The sequence below is a fragment of the Globicephala melas genome, chromosome 15, assembly GCF_963455315.2.
Source record: "Globicephala melas chromosome 15, mGloMel1.2, whole genome shotgun sequence".
Lineage (NCBI taxonomy): Eukaryota > Metazoa > Chordata > Mammalia > Artiodactyla > Delphinidae > Globicephala > Globicephala melas.
Genome location: NC_083328.1, coordinates 41114681 through 41135804, shown reverse-complemented (window position 1 = coordinate 41135804; position 21124 = coordinate 41114681). Strand labels below are relative to the sequence as shown.

At 42.3% G+C, this 21124-nt stretch overlaps 1 protein-coding gene across 6 annotated transcripts in view; it reads left to right on the top strand.

Annotated features, from left to right (window-relative positions):
- RALGAPA2 (Ral GTPase activating protein catalytic subunit alpha 2) overlaps positions 1–21124 on the top strand; it is a 282220-nt gene that overhangs the window by 39267 nt on the left and 221829 nt on the right. For 4 of the 6 annotated variants that reach the window (XM_030872473.2, XM_030872472.2, XM_060284396.1 and 1 more), the window contains exons 4-6: positions 7984–8041; positions 17811–17854; positions 20431–20608. In XM_030872473.2, the coding sequence (XP_030728333.2) occupies positions 7984–8041; positions 17811–17854; positions 20431–20608 (280 nt within the window). Of the gene's footprint in view, positions 1–7983; positions 8042–17810; positions 17855–19600; positions 19731–20430; positions 20609–21124 lie in introns of those variants that run through there. The other 2 variants (XM_060284398.1, XM_060284397.2) reach the window with 2 other exon arrangements.

Genomic DNA, 21124 nt, shown 5'->3' with positions numbered 1-21124 from the left:
TCTGCTGCTTTTATTTACCTAGGTCTTTAAAAAGATTCAGCATCCTCTTGGGTTTCTTAAGAATGTGAATCAGAATTTCTAAAAACGTATCCTCCTCTTGCAGCAAATCTATTTCAGGAGGAACCCGTTCCTCTTGAGGGTGGTCTCCTCCTTTGCTGCGTATTCTAGGTATGTTCGGCTTTCACGGGAAGGGGCCCCCACCCACCACGCCTCTTTGCAGTTCCCTTTATGCTTTAAGCAGTAATTCCTCTGAGTGTTTTGCTTGTAGATGGGATCCTTTACCCTTTCTGGGTTTTCATTATTTAATGAGGTTTTCTAACATTTTTATATTGGTCGATTTCTAGAATACAGGAGGATGAAATTAGATGCCCCCTTCTCTTTTTTTTTTTTACATTCTGTATTTCCTTTAGATGTCTTTGCCTTGTGTTTTAAGTCTTTTGAAATATTTTTTTTTCTCATTAGCCGAGAAAAGTCTTGCCTTTTGAATGATGATCTAATCAAGTATTAAGATTTACTGTAAGGTTGTAAGCACAGTTGTATTCTCCTTTATCTTTAATCAAATGCCTGCTCTCCAGGTTCTGTGTTTCTATGATGTCAGAGCATGAGCACCTTCCTTAAACGTGGGCATTTTCTTGTGTCTGCTTGTACACATGCACAAAATTAGAATCCCCTTTGTCTTCCTTTCTTTTTTTTTTTTCATTTTTCATTCATTCATCTATTTGTGCATGCAGTGCTCATTAAGAAACATTATTGCCAGCCACTGTTCTGGGTGTTAGGGGTACCAGGTGGCTCATAGGGGGTCTCTTCTCTCAAGGAATCCAGGAGCTGCTGGTGGAGCAGGCCCAGTGCCTGTCTCACTGGGGTGGGATGTGTTGGAGGGGAGGTTGCCGTGGGCCCTTCTCAAGAGGTGAAGTTTGAGTTCGGTCCTAAAGACTGAAAGGGATGTAGGAAGATGGAGCTGTGTTTTCCCAGCTCAGTAACAGCATGGCGAGTGATTAGCTAGAAGGGGACGTGGGATAAGAAAAAAAGCATTACTTTTTTACCTAAAAATATAGTCACCTTATTTTTAAGATTATGCAGTTCGTTATTTTAGCTCTATTTCTCTTACATTTTGAAGTCCCAAATGTTGACACTCAAAATTCAATGAAAAGGTTTTGTCCGCATTAGATAGTTGGGTCATTTTTAGTGAGAGAGGAGTGGCCAGGCCCAGGACAGCTGAAGGACACGTTGCTGTGTCCAGAGGTCACCCCGGGAGTGTCCAGGCCGGCGGACTCCTGCTCACAGGGGTCCTTCTGAGACCACCTCACACGTGGCCCAGGCATTCACAGGATGTTTCCTGTGAAACCATCTGCCCTGTCTCATCATAAGTTTTTCAAACATTTATTACTCAAAGGGCCAAGCGACTAAGACTTACGTTCTTCCAAACTGAACTTTCTGTTTTCTCCCTGGTCAGTGTTTTCTGCACCTAGCACCCTTGTGCCACGTGGCTGGTTTCAGGGAGAGTTGCTCCCATGTTCTGTACTTGTGGGCATAACAGGTTTAGTTGGTCATCGTTTACAGACGTTACCTTGCGTCAGTGAGTATGTCATATTTTCCTTCTTCTTCACTGACCTACCCTTCTAAGTGGAATCGAAATCAAATGTGAATCTACTGGGATATGTTGCAATCATCTGGGAATAATTTGAAAAAAAAACAAGTTGCCCACACAAATTAAATGAAGATCAACAGTTTTAAAGTACACGATAGCATCTTGTATAAACTACAGCTTCCATTTCACATTATTCCTGGTCATGCAGTAGGTTCTGGAGAAAAAAGGACTATGGATAATCAGTTAAAAGAATGACAGATTCCCCGATGTGCTGAGCAGTAGTAATACCTAATTTCGATTTCGAGTGTGCTATAATGGATTACCATATAGATGCAGCTGATCACTGAGCATTAACTACGGCCATGTGCTTTTCAGAAAAGTAATATTTATTCACACTGTGTGGCTTTCCTGCACTTTTAAAATTTTACTCTCCAGCGAAACTACAAACAAGATGTCAGTAGCTTATGTGGCATTCGCAGTAGTGTAGCTTGGAATGTGGGCTGCAGTAGCAATACCTTATTGTGTTTGCCTCCGTAGAGGTAGGCTTCATCTGGGGCTTTCTGAGGGACAGGGTTAGCATTTAGACACAGATGGTTGTTTGGGGCTTCATTTTTATTGACCTCATAGACTTTAATGCATAAAAAAGGGCCCTTGCCATGTTTGAGTGCAGAAAGCATCTGTGTGGGTAGTTTCAGCCTTCTAGTTGTTGTATAATATTACATCCACTTGGGAATAGTCTTAGTAGCTCAGATATCGGGCATGGTGTTTCCTATCCAAACCTTACTGAGTTTATTTTTGAGTATCTTTAAAGTCCATCCATTTTGTAAATCTGAAAACTTTTATCCAGAAGTGGTGGTGATGATATAGACCCGTCCTCAGAACATGTTGAGTCTACTTGTGGCCAACTGAGGGCATCCAGGCATCCAGATGCACGCCACCTTGCTGTATCCTTTGTCCTTCTTTATATTAAAAAGACACTTGTCTTTGTCGCATACTAAGAAAAGAAACCTAAATCAAGAAGACCCATGTGTATTTTGGAAAGCTGAAGAGCGTGATTCAGTGCCCACTTGGTTTCCTGACTACAGTGAATATCTGAAGAGCCAGTGGGCATGCCAGGCATTCGTCTTGTCCAAGATGAGCTCTCTCCTAACTCTTCAGAGTAATTTTCTCAGCCTCAGCTGTACGAAATTTTTAGATTAAGTAGCAAGATGGGCGCAGGGGATGATCCCGGAATGTAGGTGGGGTGCCAAATCCCCCTGGAGGAAAGCATGACAGAGGAGGACACCGAGTGCTGCTGTCTCGCTCACTCTGGGAGAGCGGGCTGGATGCAAGGAGGCAGGAGATGTGCAGGGATGACGCAGCTGTCCAGCTCCCATCGCCTTGAGGCTGCAGCCAGCAGAGACCCCGTCCCCGAAGTAGGGTGCACTTCTTTAGGACTTCAGCCTCTTGATATGAGAATGTCCTGATTAGTCATTGGAAGATGACCGTGGCAGACAGAGACGAGTGCAGCTCGAATCCCCTTCAGCCTGGCTGCAAGGAGTGGGGTCACCCCAGCCCCCGGCTGTCAGTGCCGTCTTCAGCTTTCCAGCCACGGCCATGCTCTTCCCATCACGACCCCAGCCAGTGACTGAGCGAGGCAGTGGTACAGTGGCCTGGCCATCGTCAGGCACGTGGGGCTCCTCTAACATACTGTGAGCTCTGTGTGGGGGTCTGTTTCTCTTTCACAGATGCTATTCCCCATAAACCACTAGGGCTTCTAACTGCACACAGGGTCTGTTTCCCAGAGAACTCAACCTGCAACCATGATTATTCATTTGGTAGCAAACATATTGAAATAGCCTCTGTAGTAAATTTTTCGGTAAAGAGAAAGGATGAGTTAAAGAATCCTAAAACTTAACAGCATTATTTACAGTTGCCAAGGTATGGAAGCAACCTAAATGTCCACCGACAGATGATGGATAAAGAAGATGTGGAATATATAAACAATGGAATACTACTCAGCCATAAGAAAGAATGAAATATTGCCATTTGCAGCAGCATGGATGAACTTGGAGGGCATTATGCTGAGCGAAATAAGTCAGACAGAGAAAGACAAATGCTGTATGATATCACTTATATGTGGGATCTAAAAAATACAACCAACTAGTGAATAAAACCAAAAAGAAGCAGACTCACAGATATAGAGAACAAACTAGTGGTTACCAGTGGGGCGAGGGAAGGGGGGAGGGGCAATATGGGAGTTGGGGGGAAAAAGGGTTATTATGAGATTGTATGAAATCATGTGTGTGAAACTTTTGAAAATTGTTAAAGTACTATAGAATTTAAAGACTCATTTAATAAAAATTAAAAATAAATAAATAAATGAATGAATAAATATTGACTGAAAAAAAAGAATCATAAAACTTAGGCACAAATGGAAGCTGTCTTTCTCTCTTGAGTCTGGAGAGCCCCCAGCCCACCCCCAGATGTGCTTGTTCTGGGCTCCAGAGCTGCTTGTTTGGCTGGACAGCAGCCCAACTGCTGATACCCTCATCCATAACCTTGGTTCCAGAGTAGGTGGTTTTCTTGTACTCACCTCCTTGCTTGTGATATTCTCCCGCAATCCATAGACCTCTCTCTGGGTTTTCTCTGCTGTCGTGTCTTCTGCAGCTCATGGGGACATTCAGGTTTACATTCTGATGGTAGGACAATGCCTTGGTTCCTGTTAAACAATTGGTTCCTGTTAAAATGTTCTGTAGAAATCTGACTTTCTTCTTCTTCTTCTTCTTGTGAGTCCCTTTTAATGTAATGGAACTTAACAAGACATAACCGAGTTTTTACATTTAGTTCCTTTTGTGTGTTATCCATCTAAAATGCATGTTGGTATAATTGCAGAGTGAAGACCTTTTTTGATTTTTTCCCCCCAGAGAGCCACTTGCCTTCATAGAGTTTATAGACTGATAGATCCATCCTGCCTGGCACTTGGTGTTTGGCCGACAAAGGTTGTGGGTTCTCTGGGCAAGGGAAACCATCGAGCTCACTTGATTTAACGCTGAAGTCACTTTGTTATGTGGCATCGATTTCCCCACATTTCCAGCATCTTTAGCTTTTTCTAACTAGTTGTCATATCAATTAGTCATACGTATTTCTAACCTTTAACACAATAAGCCTACAAACACCTGGCACATCCAGAGTTTCTCCTTTGACTTGTGCACGCTTGCTTCTAACTTCTGTTCCCCCGTCCGGCCCCCCGCGTCCTTACCTCCTTAGCAGAACTTCAGGAAACTGTTAGTGCTTGGGTTTTACCTCATTTCATTTCAGGCTCTCTCCCTGAAGGGTCTCATATACACGCACCTTTAACTGCTGCCTGTTTTCTGTTACCATCCAGATCCCATTTCTATATTCTAGACCCATATACCCGATTGCCTATCAGAACATCTTCAGTAAGGTGGTCCACTGACACCTCAAATTCCAGGATGTCCAGAGCCAAAGCTGACATGCTTCAATTATGGAATTCCTTCTGGATTTGACATCTTGGATTAAATTATTGCCATCTACCGAGCCCTCTGGTGGGTGGGTGGGGGGGTCATTCTTGAGTCCTCCATTTACCCCAGCTACTCAACCTGTCCACCTTGACAGTTTCCCCTTCTGAATGTCACTGTGCCAGCTTCTCCTCTTACCCTGCTGCCCCTGGTCCAGGCCATTTCACTCTGTCTGAAATACTACCACTGCTTCTTCCTGCACGCCCCTGCCTTTCTTCTCAGCCGTCTTACAGAACCTGCTCCAGGGAGAGCATCAACCCCAGCCTCGCCTGCCTCTCCAGGCCCGTCTCCTCCCTTCTCAGCCGCCTGCCTGCTACGCTTACTGCCTGCTGCTGTCTGCCTCTGAACCTTCACACACGCTCCTCCTCTGTTCCTGCCCTCCACTTGGCAATTTAATTAATCTCTAAGTCTTAGCCCAAGTGTCCTTTTTTCCAGGAAGCAATCCATGAAGTCCCCACTGATGGGAGGCGCTTTCCCCTCACCCGTGTAACACGTCATACAAATTTCTGTCAGGCTTCTTTTTTTCCCTGAATGATATTTTCCTTACCGTCTCTCTTGGCCATGAATCATGAAACCCTTGGAAGTAAAGACAAAGTATTTTATTCATAGTTATTTTATTTCTGCATTTCAAATACCAAGTCTTGTAGATATTTTTCACTAAGTGGGATCTGGCGCGCGCGCGTGTGTGTGTGTAGATCTGCCGTGTGTGTGTGTGTGGTGTGTGTGTGTAGGTATGTTTGAGTGTATGTCATTATTATCACATAGTAAAACAGATTTAAGATACCCTTTAGAATTATGGGGTTAAAAGATAACAAACCAACATGTTCTAGGGGAAGTCTGAAGTGGAAAAATGGAGGAGAGAATTTAGTGATTTTCAGCATGTGGTCAGCTATGTACAGCTTTTAATATATAATCAGAAATAATCTTTGATGGTCTGTGTAGCATTTTCATCTTGTGTAGTGTGTAGAATTCGTGACAAATTATGTAACTTAATACATTTATATTTTATGTTTATCAGATTTTGAAAAACTTAGTTCTTTTAAATGATACAGCTTTTATTTTTGGTTTGGGTTTTCTTTACTAGGTTCAGGGCTAGAAAACACGCACACATTTTAATGTATTTTAATGGAAATGCCATCACTAATTCAGTGATGCGTAAGGAAGTACAAGGTACGTATTATGTCAACGTGAATATAAGACCATAGCAACGGTCAGGGTTACCTATAAAGTCACAATTTCACAAGTAAAAAACATTCAGAATTCTTTTACTGAATATTTATTGAGCACCGACTGTGTGCCAGGCATGCTTCAGGCCCTGGGGATATTTCAGGGTGTTCTGGCCTTCATGAGGCTTCCAGTCAGCCAGGGTGAGGACTGTGCCAGGGACGATGGGACAGGTGATGGAGGAGGTGACGTTTACAGTGAGGCCCAGCTGCTGGGAAAGACGTCCAAGCCGGGACAAGTCGTGCCCTTGATGGTCACCCACATTGGATCAGGTTTACCTGTGGTGGCTTTCCCAGTAGACGTTCTTACACATTGCTTTATTGTCAGGTGGGAACAAATGAGGTAAATGAGGTAAACACACTTGTATGTTGCTGACTCAGTTGGAAAGTTACAACAAGAAAACCAAACCAAACCCCAAGCTGGCTTGAATGGAAGAGGTGGTGTGTCGATAGCTGCCTGGAAATATACTTATTCTGGAGGTCTGAATATATCAATAAGTTTTTTACCTTAATTTTTTTTCCATTTTTTAATCATAGGAATCTGATATATTTTTTAAAATATTTGTTTATGTATTTATTTGGCTGTGCCAGATCTTAGTTGCGGCACTTGGGATCTTTGTTGCAGCGTGTGAGATCTTTAGTTGCGGCATTCGGGGTCTAGTTCCCTGACTGGGGATCGAACCCGGGCGCCCTGCATTGGGAGCGCGCAGAGTCTTAGCCACTGGACCACCAGGGAAGTCCCTACCTTAATCTTTCAAAATGTTAGACTGTTAGGCTAGATAAACCTAGAATGAGGATTTTCATAGTAAAATAGAAATATATTATCAATACCAAGGAATGAATTTTAACCAGTGTTTGGATTTTCTACATTTTTTAAAAAGGCAGTTACAGATAGAATACAAGGACTTTTATTGCCCAAGAGTAACTTGCCAATACTTGTTGTAGAGTGAAAAAAAAGTCGTTCTCGTTTGTTTGGGTCTTTCGGGAACAGCTGCTTTCATTTTCCAAATACTCTTGTATATTGTAAATTTTGTTCTTTATTGTATCTACCAGAGGCAGCGGTGGGGAGATTCATGACTACAATCCTAAAACTAATTTTTAGCTATTAATTTCAAGAAATTCTTGCCACCAATTTCATTTCCTTATTCCACTGAGTAAGGTCGTATCCTCTTTGTCGTTCATCTTTCTTCCCAATTCCGTTTCTTGTCCAGAGACCAGTGAGGATTTTAATGAAAATGGGAAGTGGAAGGTGAAAAAGAAGACACCTAGAGAATCTGGCATTTGAGAGCTTATTCTTGTAATATTTAAGCAATGGCTGTGATTTAATTAAGATAAAATGATCACTTCAGGTTTTTTTTTTTTTTTTTCTTTTCTTTCTTATAGGGAGAATTCAAGTTGGGACAGTAATCTCTTTAAAACATTCAGGGAAGGAAGTTTGCTTGGGGCAAGTAAAAGAGACTGTCCCATTGGGGTCCAAGATAAAGTGCAATATTTATGTTATTACGAAGTTTTTTTTTCTTTTCTGAAATATATCTATATAGATATATATAGATATACAGCATGTACTATGGGCTAACATGAAAATGTGTAATTTCATTTGTTGTTTATTTTCTCTTTATATCCTCTGAATTTTCGTTTGTTTGTTTTATAGAAAATACTGCAGTTTCTACCTGAACGAATTTTCTTTCGATGGCATTACCAGAGTATAGGTAAGAACAGTTACAAAAATTTTAAGTAATACAAATTTCTTCCAATCGTATTTTCAGTATTGTTTTGTATAATCAGCACCATCAAGATAGGTTACAGCAGGGAATATTAATAAGTGTGCCAGTTAAAGCTGAGACAGTCCCACCTGGCCTTCAGAGGGAAGTGCATCGTCTGTCTCCTGCTCTAAAAGGGGTTCACAGACCAGCAGCCTCAACCTCACCTGAGAGCTTGTTAGAAAATGCAGAATCTCAGGCCCCAGCCAGACCTCTTGAATTACAGCCTGCTTTTCCAACAAGCGTCCCAGGGGATTCCTGTGCACGTAAAGCTGATCTGGAGTATTTTACTTAAATAATTTTACATTTTTTTCTTGCAAGAATATCTTGTTCTTCAGGCCTTTATCATGGACTCAGAATTATTTTGTTTGACCGTTTTAGAATGTGGCAGCAAGAGGGAACTTGAAATAAAGCAAGTTACCGTGGCTGCCCTTCTGTCCCGTTCTCGACATCTCACAGTTTACTCTCAATTTACTATTCACAGTACAACAAGAGTAATTTGTAGCATCGGTTGTGAATTCTACCTTATCTTTAAATAGAGTGTCTGGTTCAGTCCTCCTGCCTTAGAGGACTCTGACATTTCCTGTAACTCTTCTGCCTTACCAGGTGGTCATATTTGAGGAGAGCATGACCTTATAGTGGAATCTTAACTATTAGATCATTCATTCATTGAAATATTTATTGAGGGAGAGACTTTTATTGAGGGAGAGACTTTTCAAATGTTTATTGAGGGAGAGAGGCAAAAACAGAGCATCTCACCATGCTGTATTATGTAAGCTGATTGCCTAATGGGGATTAGGTGAGAAAAAACGAGTACAGTATGATCGTTGCTCTACAAGAAGTGTAATGGGAGCAAAGAAGAAAAGTTGAATAATCCTATTCAGAGGGATTGAGGAAGCCTTTGAAAGAGGTCATTTCAATCTGAGCCTTGAAAGATGAGTGTGGGAAGGGCTTTCCAGGTAAGAGATCAATAGGAAAACGATAGGGAACCTGAAAGAATGTGGCACAGTCAGGGGATGTTCCAAAATTCAGGGTCCTAAACTTAATTTAGGATTATTTATGTGAAAACTGTAACCGATCTTTATATAAACTGAATTATTTAAAGTTATATGTTATAAATGTTATAAGTGTAAAGAAGGTAAAGTATATATACTAAGCACACTATTGAACTGAATGAATAAATCGTTATCTTAAGATTGTGCCTTGGTCTTTCAAGCTTTCAAACACACAAAGAAAGTTTTTCTTTAAATTTTAGAGTTGTTGATAGCCTTTCTGTTTAACTGATGCTTTGACCTTCTGTATTTAAATTAAGGTAAAAATTAAAAAAAAATTAAACATTAAGTATAAGAGTGACATCACGGGGATTTGTGATGCTCTGCGGTACAGCAGGAATGGATGACAGTGAAAAATACCTGCATGCAGTGTTTATCTGTGCTCCCTATAATCCTTCAATGTTGTTTATGTCGTCTGTGTGAAAACCACCCTCATTTTCTTCAGATAATACTTTACAATGTCTGAAGACTAGTAGGCTCCCCTCAGCATGAATGAACTTACTAGAACTATGTGTGGAAATTAACTTGCCACTTGTGTTGTGAAACTTTAGGTACCCATTAGGCAGTGTGTAGTATCACTTCAACTCTGCGCAGGACCTCGTGGGCTGGTTACAATTGCTGCTACAAGTAGCGTTGGTACCCAGTTTAAGAGTATCTCTCTGAGAACAGTGACTTCTGGCTCAGGGGACTGCAGAGCGTCAGGTCTCCTGAGCCCCTGGGAGAGCAGGTGTTATCTTTGTCCGTTGTGTAGAATAAGCCAGCTCTGTAACTCAGTCAGAATGCATCATGTCTAAGGACGTTCAAGAATGAGCATTTGTGTATCAAATCATCCTTATTGTTGACACTTGTATACTTAATGCTTGAATCAAACAGGCTTTTTTCAGGTAAGTAAATTTTTGCGCGATTTATCGAACTGGGTAGAAGTTGGTGTTGCGATGGGCCCACATCCCTTTTCTGATGCTCTCCAGGCTAGATGTGGGTTGAATCAGAGTTTCTCAGATTTCAGAATGGCAGTGTGGTGCGTGGGTGTATAACGACCATCGAGTCAACATTAGTGTCTGTAAGTAACCCCCAGGGGCCTGGGCAGCACCCTGTAACCCAGTGTCAGGTTTTCTGTAGCCTGAGGTGTAAGTACTCATCATTGTGAGATAACTACACCCCAAATAGCCTCAGGCTAGCCCGGTGTTGCCACCTCATGAGTTCAGGTCACATCAGGTCTTTTCCACTAAAGAATTACACAGAAAGAGAAAAACAAATCTCGAATATAATGCATATATGTGGAATCTAAAAAAATGGTATAAATGATCTTATTTGCAAAGCAGAAATAGAGACAGACATAGAGAACAAACGTATGGATATCAAGGGGGTAAGGGGCGGGTGGGATGAATTGGAAGATGGGGATTGATATCTATACACTATTGATACTATGTATAAAATAGATATCTAATGAGAACCTACTGTACCGCACAGCACAGGGGACTCTACTCAGTGCCCTGTGGTGACCTAAATGGGAAGGAAATCCAAAAAAGAGGAGATATATGTATACGTGTAGCTGATCCACTTTGCTGTACGGTGGAAACTAACACAGCATTGTAAAGCAACTATACTCCAATAAAAAAATGAAAATGTAAAACCAAAAAAGAGTTACACAGGAAAGTTTCTGTTTTCATAGCGTTTTGGATTTTGAAATCGCCAGTAAGCGACTGTGGATTTGTAATTCTACACGTTTTTTTTTTTTTTTTTAATACCTCAGCTGTACCTCTTGCATTCTTCCCAGTTTGTTTGGACCTGTTAAAACTGTTGCTATTTGTCACTCAAGATCTTGACCAAGTTCGTTATAGAAAGTAAGAAACTGTAGGGAAATACCAGATATCAAAGGGAAGGAATGTGCCTTGGATCTCTCCTTAGCACTGGCGTCTTGACGTGTGCAAAACCTCTGGGGTCAGGGCAGGAGGCTTTTCCCAGCGCCCGGCAGTTTAGGGACCTAAGCTCCCTTATTGCAGGCTTTCGCATTCTATATAGATATTTGGTATTCCTTACCTAATAGGAAGAACACTGCTGTGTAAACCTCTTAATTAAATGTTAATTGGGCCTGGTAGGGGCCAAGGTACTCTGAAATATTGGGTTAGCACCTTGGAGTTTGGTTTTCACAGCACTGACACAGCATGCTTCCTGCCCCACAGCACGAATGACAATGTTACTAGCACAGAAGCCGCAAATATGAGCAACTCCTGCATCTGCAAGTCTTAGAAGCTCTCAGACCCACCCGATAGCCACATTTTACCCTGAGAAGGAAGGAGATAATTGGAAACATCAGTTACCACAGTGTTTGAAGTCGGCTTCTTATCTTGTCATCATGTTTTGTCCGTAGCAAAGAGAGACATTCTATTTCTCTTAAAAGTGTTTTTAGAGGGAAAAAATACGGTGTAAGGTTGTTTTTGTTTGTTTGTTTGTTTTTGCGATACGCGGGCCTCTCACTGTTGTGGCCTCTCCCGTTGCGGAGCACAGGCTCTGGACGCGCAGGCTCAGTGGCCATGGGTCACGGGCCTAGCCGCTTCGCGGCATGTGGGATCTTCCCGGACCGGGGCACGAACCTGTGTCCCCTGCATCGGCAGGCGGACTCTCAACCACTGCGCCACCAGGGAAGCCTATCTGTAAGGTTTTTAAGGCTGGCTCCTTGCTGTAAATCTGTGAACAAGGAACATATTTGAACTCTAAGGCTTGCAGTGTGAAATGAACACTGGCTCATTATTCTGAGCATCTGGAGATACTGATTCAAGTGATGTTTGGAGAGTAAGGAGATTAAGGAAGTGGCTGACACAGCACTTATGAACTCTGCGATATATGCTGGCCTGTTACTCAACTATTTGCAAATTTCCATTACTAATTACAAATGGAAAAAAATTTGTTTATTAGATTTTTCTTGAAGTCCATTTTAGGCCAGTAGTAAATCATGGTGGGTAAACGTGGCTGCTTGAAGCCTTATCTGAGAGTAATACTGAGAACTGACAGGGAGTGAGATGATGACAAAGAATGGCACAGCAGCAAACCAGGGATATTTGGTACAAGGGCAGGCTGTGGCACCCCTTCATGTGCCCATGTGTCTTAGTACAGGACTCAAGTTATACATGTGTTCGCTTTAAGAAGGTTTACTACTCCCGAGCTTCTATAAAGATTTTCTGTCCCATTCAGTGTATAGTGCTGCGTCTGTCCTCAGTAAATGTTTGCCGAGTGGATGAAAGTATATATTTCATATTAGAGATGTTTTATATTAAAAATGTTAAAAAAATAAATAACCTTTGGGCTTAAAGGAGCAGGCTCAATTAATGAAAGTTCACACATGTACAAAACTTCATACATTGTTTTTATATATGAGTCACTGAATCTAGTTTGTTCAACTAGGTTTTTCTTATACGTAGTATAAAAACCAGGGGCATAACTAAACTGCAAATATGTTTACGGCTTTTAAAGAGTATCCTTGCGTTGGGTATACCTCAGGCTACCCAGGGCTCACATTGCCTGGGATGTGAACACACTCTCTGAGGCTCATTTCTCATAGTTTCTGCTGCTCACTCTTTGGGAGTCTGAGTCTGACAGCCCTCCCAGGGCCCCTCCCAGGGCCCCGCCCCGTCAGCCCACTCTTCCCGAGGGAGCGGGGGCTCCCCAGGCACTTCACACCAGGACTCCCTCAGGGTGCATCACAGCCAGGCTGGGCTAAGTCCGGGGCCCTGTGTGCCTCGTGTCCACCGAGGGCTGGCTGGGCCTGATGCCCTGTCAGCTCACTTGGTGTCCTCCCAGCATCCTCCTTCGGGTGCTTCCCCCATCACTGCTCTGCGTTTCTTCCCCTCCTTCGCCTTTGTGCTCTGCCCTCCGGAAGCCCTCTTCTTGGGTTAAGCGACAGCCCTACAGCCTCGGCCTCTTGCTTTCACCTCCTTGGCTGCAGAAACCTGGGTTTTCTCTGATGCTTCTCTGTCTCCCTCAGGGGTATGGGGGTGAGGCCACGGTCTTTTTTCCTTCAAGGCCCACTCCAGACCTCATCCACCACCCCCTCTACGGAAACCTCTCTCCCTTGACGATGCTGCCTTCTTCCCCTTGTTGTTGCCATGTCCTCTGATCTTCTGCTCACTTGCTTTTCTTTTTTAACGGCTTTACTCTCTCTCAGTCCTTTTCCTTCATGACAGCCATAGCTACCCATCAGCCCCTTGACCCCCTCGCCTTCTGTGGCTTCCTGACTTCTCTTCCAACCCATGTTATGATGCAGATCTCTGTCTGACCACGATCTCCATCCCTGATCTTTCACTCAGTCATTTCCAGGCTACCTGCGCTGTTTTTATTTTTTAAATACAGCTTTTTAAAAGTATAATTGACATAAAACAAATTGTACATGTTTAAAATATACATTTTCATAAGTTTAAGCATAGGTGTACACCTATGCAGCCATTGCTGCAATCAAGATAATGAACATAGCCATCACTCCCAAAGTTTCCTCCTGCCCCATTCCACCCTTCCCCAGCTCACCCCCCAGTCCCCAGGCAACCACTGATCTGCTTTTTGCCCTTATAGTTTGATTTTTTAGAGTCTTATAGAAATAGAATCATGCAGTGTACTGTTTTTTGTTTGGCTTCTTTCACTCAATACAATTATTTTGAGAGTCATCTGTGTTGGTGCATGTATTAATAGTTCATTCCTTTTTATTTCTAAGTTGTACAGTAGTCCATTGAATGGATATACCATAGTTTTTTTATCCATTCATTTGATGATGGGCCTTTGGGTTGTTTCTAGTATGTGGCTACAAATAAAGCTACTGTAAACATTTGTGTACAAGTCTTTGTGTGTGGACATGTTCTTTCCAGTCTCTTGAGAATGGAATGGCTGAATCAAATAAAGACATATGTTTAACTGCCAGACTATTTTCCCAAGTGGTTGTACCATTTTACATTCCTGCCAGCAGTGTGAGAGTTCCGATTACTCCACATTCTCATCAACACTTAGTCTTATCAGTCTTTTAATTTTAGCGGTAGTGGTATCTCGTTGTGGTTGTAATTTGCATTTCTCTAACGACTAATGATCTTGAGCATCTTTTCATGCGCTATTTGCCACCTGTATGTCTTTGGTGAAATGTATCTTTGAATCTATTGCCTATTTTTAAATTGAGAGTTTTCCCCCCTAATACTGAATTTTAAGAATTCTTCACATATTCTAGTTATAAGTGTTTCAGTCAAATATATGATTTGAAAATACTGTCTTCCCGGCTCTGGCTCATCTTTTCATTTCTTTAATAGTGTCCTTCAAAGAGTAGAAGTTTCTACTTTGGTGAAATCCAGTTTATCAGTTTTGCTTTTATGGATTGTGCTTTTGGTGTCATGTCTAAGGAATCTTTGCCTAACCCAAGATCACAAAGATCTCCTGTGTTTCCTTCTAGAAGTTTTATAGTTATATATTTCACATTTAGGCCCTTGATTCATTTTGAGATAATCATTGTTAATTTCAGCTTCCCCCGGTAGACTGCTGCTCCCCTGTGCTTAGATGTTGTAGTGCCAGAAAGTCCTGTGCTTCTGCTCCACTGGCACTTTCAGCACAGCTTGTACACCAGCACCCACTTGGCATTCCTCCATGTTCTTGCCCCTTCTCTGATGTCATACTGCCATCGCTTATTAATTGGCTTGAGGCACGATGCATACACAGAGGGAGGTTTTTTTAAAATTAAAAATAAATAAGAAAGAGTTTTATAATGTTAAAGTTAGATTTGACACGTCTTTGTGAAATTGTGGCCTTAAAAATATCTTTAAAAGATCTTGAAAAGATTGCCACTTTATCAGGAGAAATCTTCAAGCACTGCAGTTCTTATCAGTGAGATAAGCAAAGAAGTAGACTTCGAAAACATTGATTAATTTGCTTCCATTAAAGCCAGGAAAGTAAAATTATAATACATTCTGTGTTATAAATATTTAAACTAGTGTGATTTTTCATAATACTTTTTCATTTTTCAATATTGAGCTTTTTGATTTTTCAGTATTTTTCAACTACTTTACTGTACTCATTCATTTATTCTTTTTTCACATGAGTCAATATAGTGGTAATCGGTAGGCTTGAAGAGGCACATAAAAGAGATGGAGGTGGGTATAATCACAGTTTGGTTGAGGAGTTTAAAAATACACACAGGAATGATATATACAGAGAGAAACTTTTTGAAATTAAAATGAAACTGATTTCATAATGGTAAAGTAAAAGTAGAAATATCTTTGTGAACTTAGGGTCTTTAAGAAATACCTAACGTGACCAGGGAAGGCTCTCAGGTACTCATCACCAATTCTCATGTTGAAACCCTCTGACATGTGCCTGCACTGCACACATTTTTCTTTCTAACGTTGATCTTATTTAAAAAGAGGTCCTTAGAGAATAGCTGATGCCCTGTCTTCCGGGGGGAATGTGCTTCGCATGTACCAGACACTGTTCTAAGCATGTATATAAACTCATTTAAACCTCATTACAGTGCTCTCTGGTAGGCGCTGTTATTATCCCATTTTACAGATGAGAAAACTCAGGCATGGTGAAAGTAAGTAAGTGACCCAGGTTACACAGTAAGCACAGAACCTAGGTTTGAACCCTAGCAGTCTGGCTCCTGAATCTGGCTTGCAACTGCTAAGCTGCACTGCCTCACACATCTGAGAGTTTCTGAATACAGCAGGATGGAATAGATCAAATATATATATATTAGTTTTCTATTGCTGCTGTGACGAATTAACAGAATCATTTCAAAAAGTAGGGTACTGTTGACAGATATGGGCCATAGATTCTCTATGTCTCTTTGTAAAGTCTGTCCTTTTCCTATGTATTTTCTCCTCCCTGTGTAGGGAAGTGTGGATATAGGCAACTATGGGTAGGCTGAGAGTTTAAAATAAAAATGTTGAGCCCATTTCAAGAAGGGGAAGGAAGGACTGACAGCCCCCCCGTGGTCACACACAACAAGCAGGAGAAAGTGTTTCTGAGAATGTGTTGCAAGATGATGGATTTGCCGGATGTCTGGGAAGAGAGCTGTGCAGACTTTATCCCGAGTCTCCCGGGAGGTGAGGTTCTGCCGGCTCTGCCAAGCCTTGGGAGGTCCTCATGGGCATAACGGAGCAAATACTAAGCTGAGGCAGAGTGGACTTGGTCCAAGAATGGATGAACAGGGAGGCGAGGGACGAGGAGCAGGTGGAGGACAGGTGTGGGATAAGTAGTCCCGTGAGCACAGGCACTCAGGGCTCGGCTGTGAGAGAGCCCAGCCTAGTCAATGCTGACTCTGGACCCCAAATCACTAGACGTGCTTTGGTGACAGATGTGGAGGGAAGTGGGCGTTTTAACTTCCTACTTCATCACAAACCATTAGTAATTCAGTGCTGCAACCTAGTCACGACGATGGTGAGTTCCCACCGAGCCCAGCGTTAGGTGTTATCAACAGTACAGCAGATAGCTGTACAAGGTTCCTTCAGAAAGCCAATGATTTCATTCCAGGTAATGAATTCCTAGAGTGTATGCATTTAACTGACATACGTGTATCTGTCCACATAGATACAACCTGTAGCAGTTGTCGAGGCACTGGCTCTATTTCTTCAAAATATGTTGGTGGTGTAAAGTGACTTGATATCCAGTTTTAAAATATTGCACAAAACTTTCCATCAGGAAATCTAAATAATTTTTTTTTTCTCAAAAAAATTGGGAAAAAAGGTTCTCTCGCTTAAGACTTCCAATTTATTTTTATTTTAAAAGATTACTTCCAGGGCTTCCCTGGTGGCGCAGTGGTTGAGAGTCCGCCTGCCGATGCAGGGGACACGGGTTCGTGCCCCGGTTCAGGAAGATCCCACATGCCGCGGAGCGGCTGGGCCCGTGAGCCATGGCCGCTGAGCCTGTGCGTCCAGAGCCTATGCTCCGCAATAGGAGAGGCCACAACAGTGAGAGGCCCGCGTACTGCAAAAAAAAGAAAAAAAAAAAAAAGATTACCTTTTTGAGGTTGAGATCTCATTTAGGGGCTACATGTGATACTGAGGTGTGGTTGCCAAGCCATCTCTATGCTAAAGGCATGAACACATCTAGCGAGTAATAGGTACTATGTCTCCGTCCTCATGAGGGGCACTTCTCCCCCAAGTGGGCTGCAGCACCAGCTGGTGTAGTTCTGTGGAAACCTTGAATTCCTCTCCTCAACAGTGACCTAAGTGCTCTGCTAGATGATTTATTGATGGACAGAACCCATAAATGTGGTTGTCATTGCAAAGAGAGAGACATACTGTCCTGAATATTTGCAAAATGGTCTTGTAAAAATGTTTTGTGAGTGGTAGTTTTATATTATGTTTTCCTTTAGAGATTTAAAGAAATCATTCATTTTGTGCCTGACAGAGACATTTGCACATAATCCACTGTGGGCATTTGGGTTACCTTAATATCAATCACTTTGACTCTTTTAAAAGAATTTTGAAAAGGTTCATACTTAAAGTATTTTTATCCTAACAACATCTCTCCTTCTATGGCATTGCTTTGCTTCTGAAGGTCAGCCTTCTTTCCTTTTATTTTTTAAAAATGATATCTTTTGTCATAAGTACATTTTTTCTTTCTAAAACTAATTTTTAAAAAATAGGTCTTAGATATGCATTCACATACTCCATTTCTAATTCATTGTTTTAAACTTTCAGGCTCAACGTTAAAGAAGCTTCTACACACTGGAAATTCTATTAAGGTATTTATTTTAGATGAAAGTGTAATGGCTTTTTTCATTACTCTTAAACTTATTCATGCCATAAAGTGACAAAATTAGGCCATTTTGAAAAAAAAAATCTTTAAAAGCCATTTAACTTAATTTTTATTTTAATTGAGAAATGATATGACAAATATTGTTAGAGTTTTTATACTTACATCATAATTTATTGTGCTAGACATTTTAAACATTAGTAGGAGAAAGTGGCTTGGCATTCGGAGTTTGGAATCCTGCGTTCTAATTTCGATTCTGCCGTGTGCAGCCGGGGCACCACCGGCGAGGTGCTGACTGCTTCAGCTGTATCATCAGAAAAGAGAAGTTGAACCAGATCCTCCCTAAGCTTCAGAGCTAATGTGCCTGATTCTGTTCACCCCAGTAATCTTGTTGTTAAAAATTATAGTTGTCTCTCAATTATTTTTTGCTATTTTTTTTTTGCGGTACGCGGGCCTGTCACTGTTGTGGCCTCTCCCGTTGCGGAGCACAGGCTCCGGACGTGCAGGCTCAGCGGCCATGGCTCACGGGCCCAGCCGCTCCGCGGCATGTGGGATCTTCCCGGACTGGGGCACGAACCTGTGTCCCCTACATCGACAGGCGGACTCTCAACCACTGCGCCACCAGGGAAGCCCTATATTTTGCTCTTTTTGAGAACACTTGTGGGGAAAAAGAGCAGCAGAGGCTGACTCTTGAATGTTTATTTGCAGCAGATTGATCTTGTAATTTAGGTTAAAATTGGCTTATTTTATAATGAATGTGCCTTTTATAAAAGTATACCATTTGATGCTGGAATAAGATGACCCTAAAACGTAAGTGGCAAAAGAAGCCAGCCTGGGATGTATGTTTTATGGAAGATAATTCACTTCATAGCTATTTAATTTATGTGCGTGCCTTTAATAAGCTAATACATTTTTGGTTTTATATCAGTTTAAACAATCCTAGCCACTCAAACTGGATAGGTTCACTCTCTCTTACCTGTTGGAAAAAAGAGATGAGCTGTCCCTAGTTTCGTGACTGTTCCATATTTTGTCCCTCCTATTTTAATGAATGGTCTTATAGCTAAAACTTACCAGCTTCTCTTCTGTTTATTATTGGACTTATTTATATTTAATTATCTTAATGCAGTTAACATAAAAAATTGGAGATTTGTTATCGGAGTATGTAGAAAATTTTCTCTTGTTAAATTTGATATAATTTGGTTAGCTATACATAGAGCCCTGTCATTTTTTGTTGGGTGCTGAATAGCATTATGTATTCAGCATCGTCACCGCTCATCTTACCTGCTGGGCAGGTGTGAGCGGCTGAGCAGAGCAGAGCAGAGCAGTGCTGAGCCCAGGGCATGTCTGGAAGGGTGTCATGGGATCAGTGTTGATGGGGTATCTGTCTTGGTGTATTTGATTTCTCTGGGGGGTCAGCCAAGCTTTTCTCTCTCCCTCTCTCCCTCTCTCCCTCTCTCCCTCTCTCCCTCTCTCCCTCTCTCCCTCTCTCCCTCTCTCCCTCTCGCCCTCTCTCCCTCCCTCCCTCTCACCCTCCCTCCCTCCCTCCCTCCCTCCCTCCTTCCCTCCCTCCCTCCCTCTCTTCCTTCCTGTCTCTCCTCCTCCTCTTACCTTTCCTGCAGAGCCTGGGGCTTGGCTTGAACACTTGCTGTGGAGGAATCAGCACCACTTTGGTGTCACTGAAAGGAGATCAGGCAGCCCCTCAGTTACCTGTATTTGGAGCTCACTACGTCTTTCAGCTGCGTCTGACATTTTTTTCATCTCCTTTGCTTATTTAACCTCTTTTATTGACATCATCTTCCCAGCCATTTAGGAATATAAAAATGGAGTTACCTGTGTTTATGAATTCTAGGAATGGGAAGTTGAAAGTAAGTGCAGAGGAGGAAAAAGGGCACGTCTGCCTATATTGATATTTTCTACAGATGATGCCAACGATTTGGCGCATGGCAAAGGGTAGGAGAGAATAGAGTAGGGACACAGACAGGGGAGCCAGGTCTTCAGGGTCTGTTGAGCTCTAAGTGTTCTGATTTTCAAGAACATCATACATGTGCATAATGTAGTGACATGACAAAAATTCTATCCAAAGCACAGTGTAAGTTTGGAGGACGATTCTCTTTGCATTGTTTTCATGAGTATTCAAGCATTGACGGTATGGGTGCTGTTGCCATGAAGAATGAAATACTGCTTATAGGAAATGCTTAGGTAGCACTTATGTGAGCTGGGCAGTTCTAACTCACTTCACCCCATACCAGCACTTTGTGGTAAACTCTGTTATCATCCCTGTTTTACAGATGGGGGCGAGGAGGCACAGAGGAGTTAAGTGGTCCTCCACGGCTCACAGCTAAAGCTAGAAAGTGGCTGAGGCTGCACTGGGGCTCAGGCACTCTGGCCCTCGTGCTGGGTTGCAGTGCCCTTGCTTCCTGGTCACTCAGGGAAGGACTTGGTGCAGGACTTCAGTAATGCTTTTAGCTTCTAGTTTATTTCCCCCCAGAACCAATGCTACACTGCAATGCATTCCTACAAATACATGTACGTATTCACTTTTGTTGCCTTTGATATTGTTTCTAGATAAGATGTGAAGGAATCAGGCTGTTTCTCCTGTGGCTCCAAGCACTTCAGACAAACTGTGCAGAAGAGCAGGTGCTGATCTTTGCTTGCCTGGTGCCCGGTTTCCCAGCCATCATGTCATCCAGGGGCCCCTGTACACTGGAGACACTCATCAATCCCGGCCCCAGCGCAGCTGACGGTGAGCAATGGTGGCACATCTTACAGGTGGAAACAACCCTCCAAGTTGCGTTGAGGAATTCCTTGGTCTGTCCTTTTCCTGAATAGAAACCTTGGTTTCATAGATGGGTAGTCATGTTTTGTACTCACAGTAGATTCTTACAAACATTAGAACTGACAGAGTTGGAGCCTGTTTTATATGAAATGATGACAGGAGAAATTTACTGGAGTGCTGGAAACAGGAACGGAAGGGAGGGGACGGCTGTTGGCAGGAGCAGAGACGCATGGTACGTCCGGAGTGAGTGCTTTTGTTGCTGTTAATGAGATTTAAATCCGCCTCCCAAGCTGCTGCCTGTTGCCCTCATCGCGATTGTTCTATAAGTGGGCGTTCATCTGCTCCCCCAGGCTCTTCGTTGCCAGCTGTGTATTTTCATGCAGCATTCATGGAAGGGCAGTGGTGGCCTCACCGGACTATTAATGCCAGCCGTTTGTGCCCAGTGAGTTTTCAAGGAACTTGCTCATTAGGGCCACTGATTTA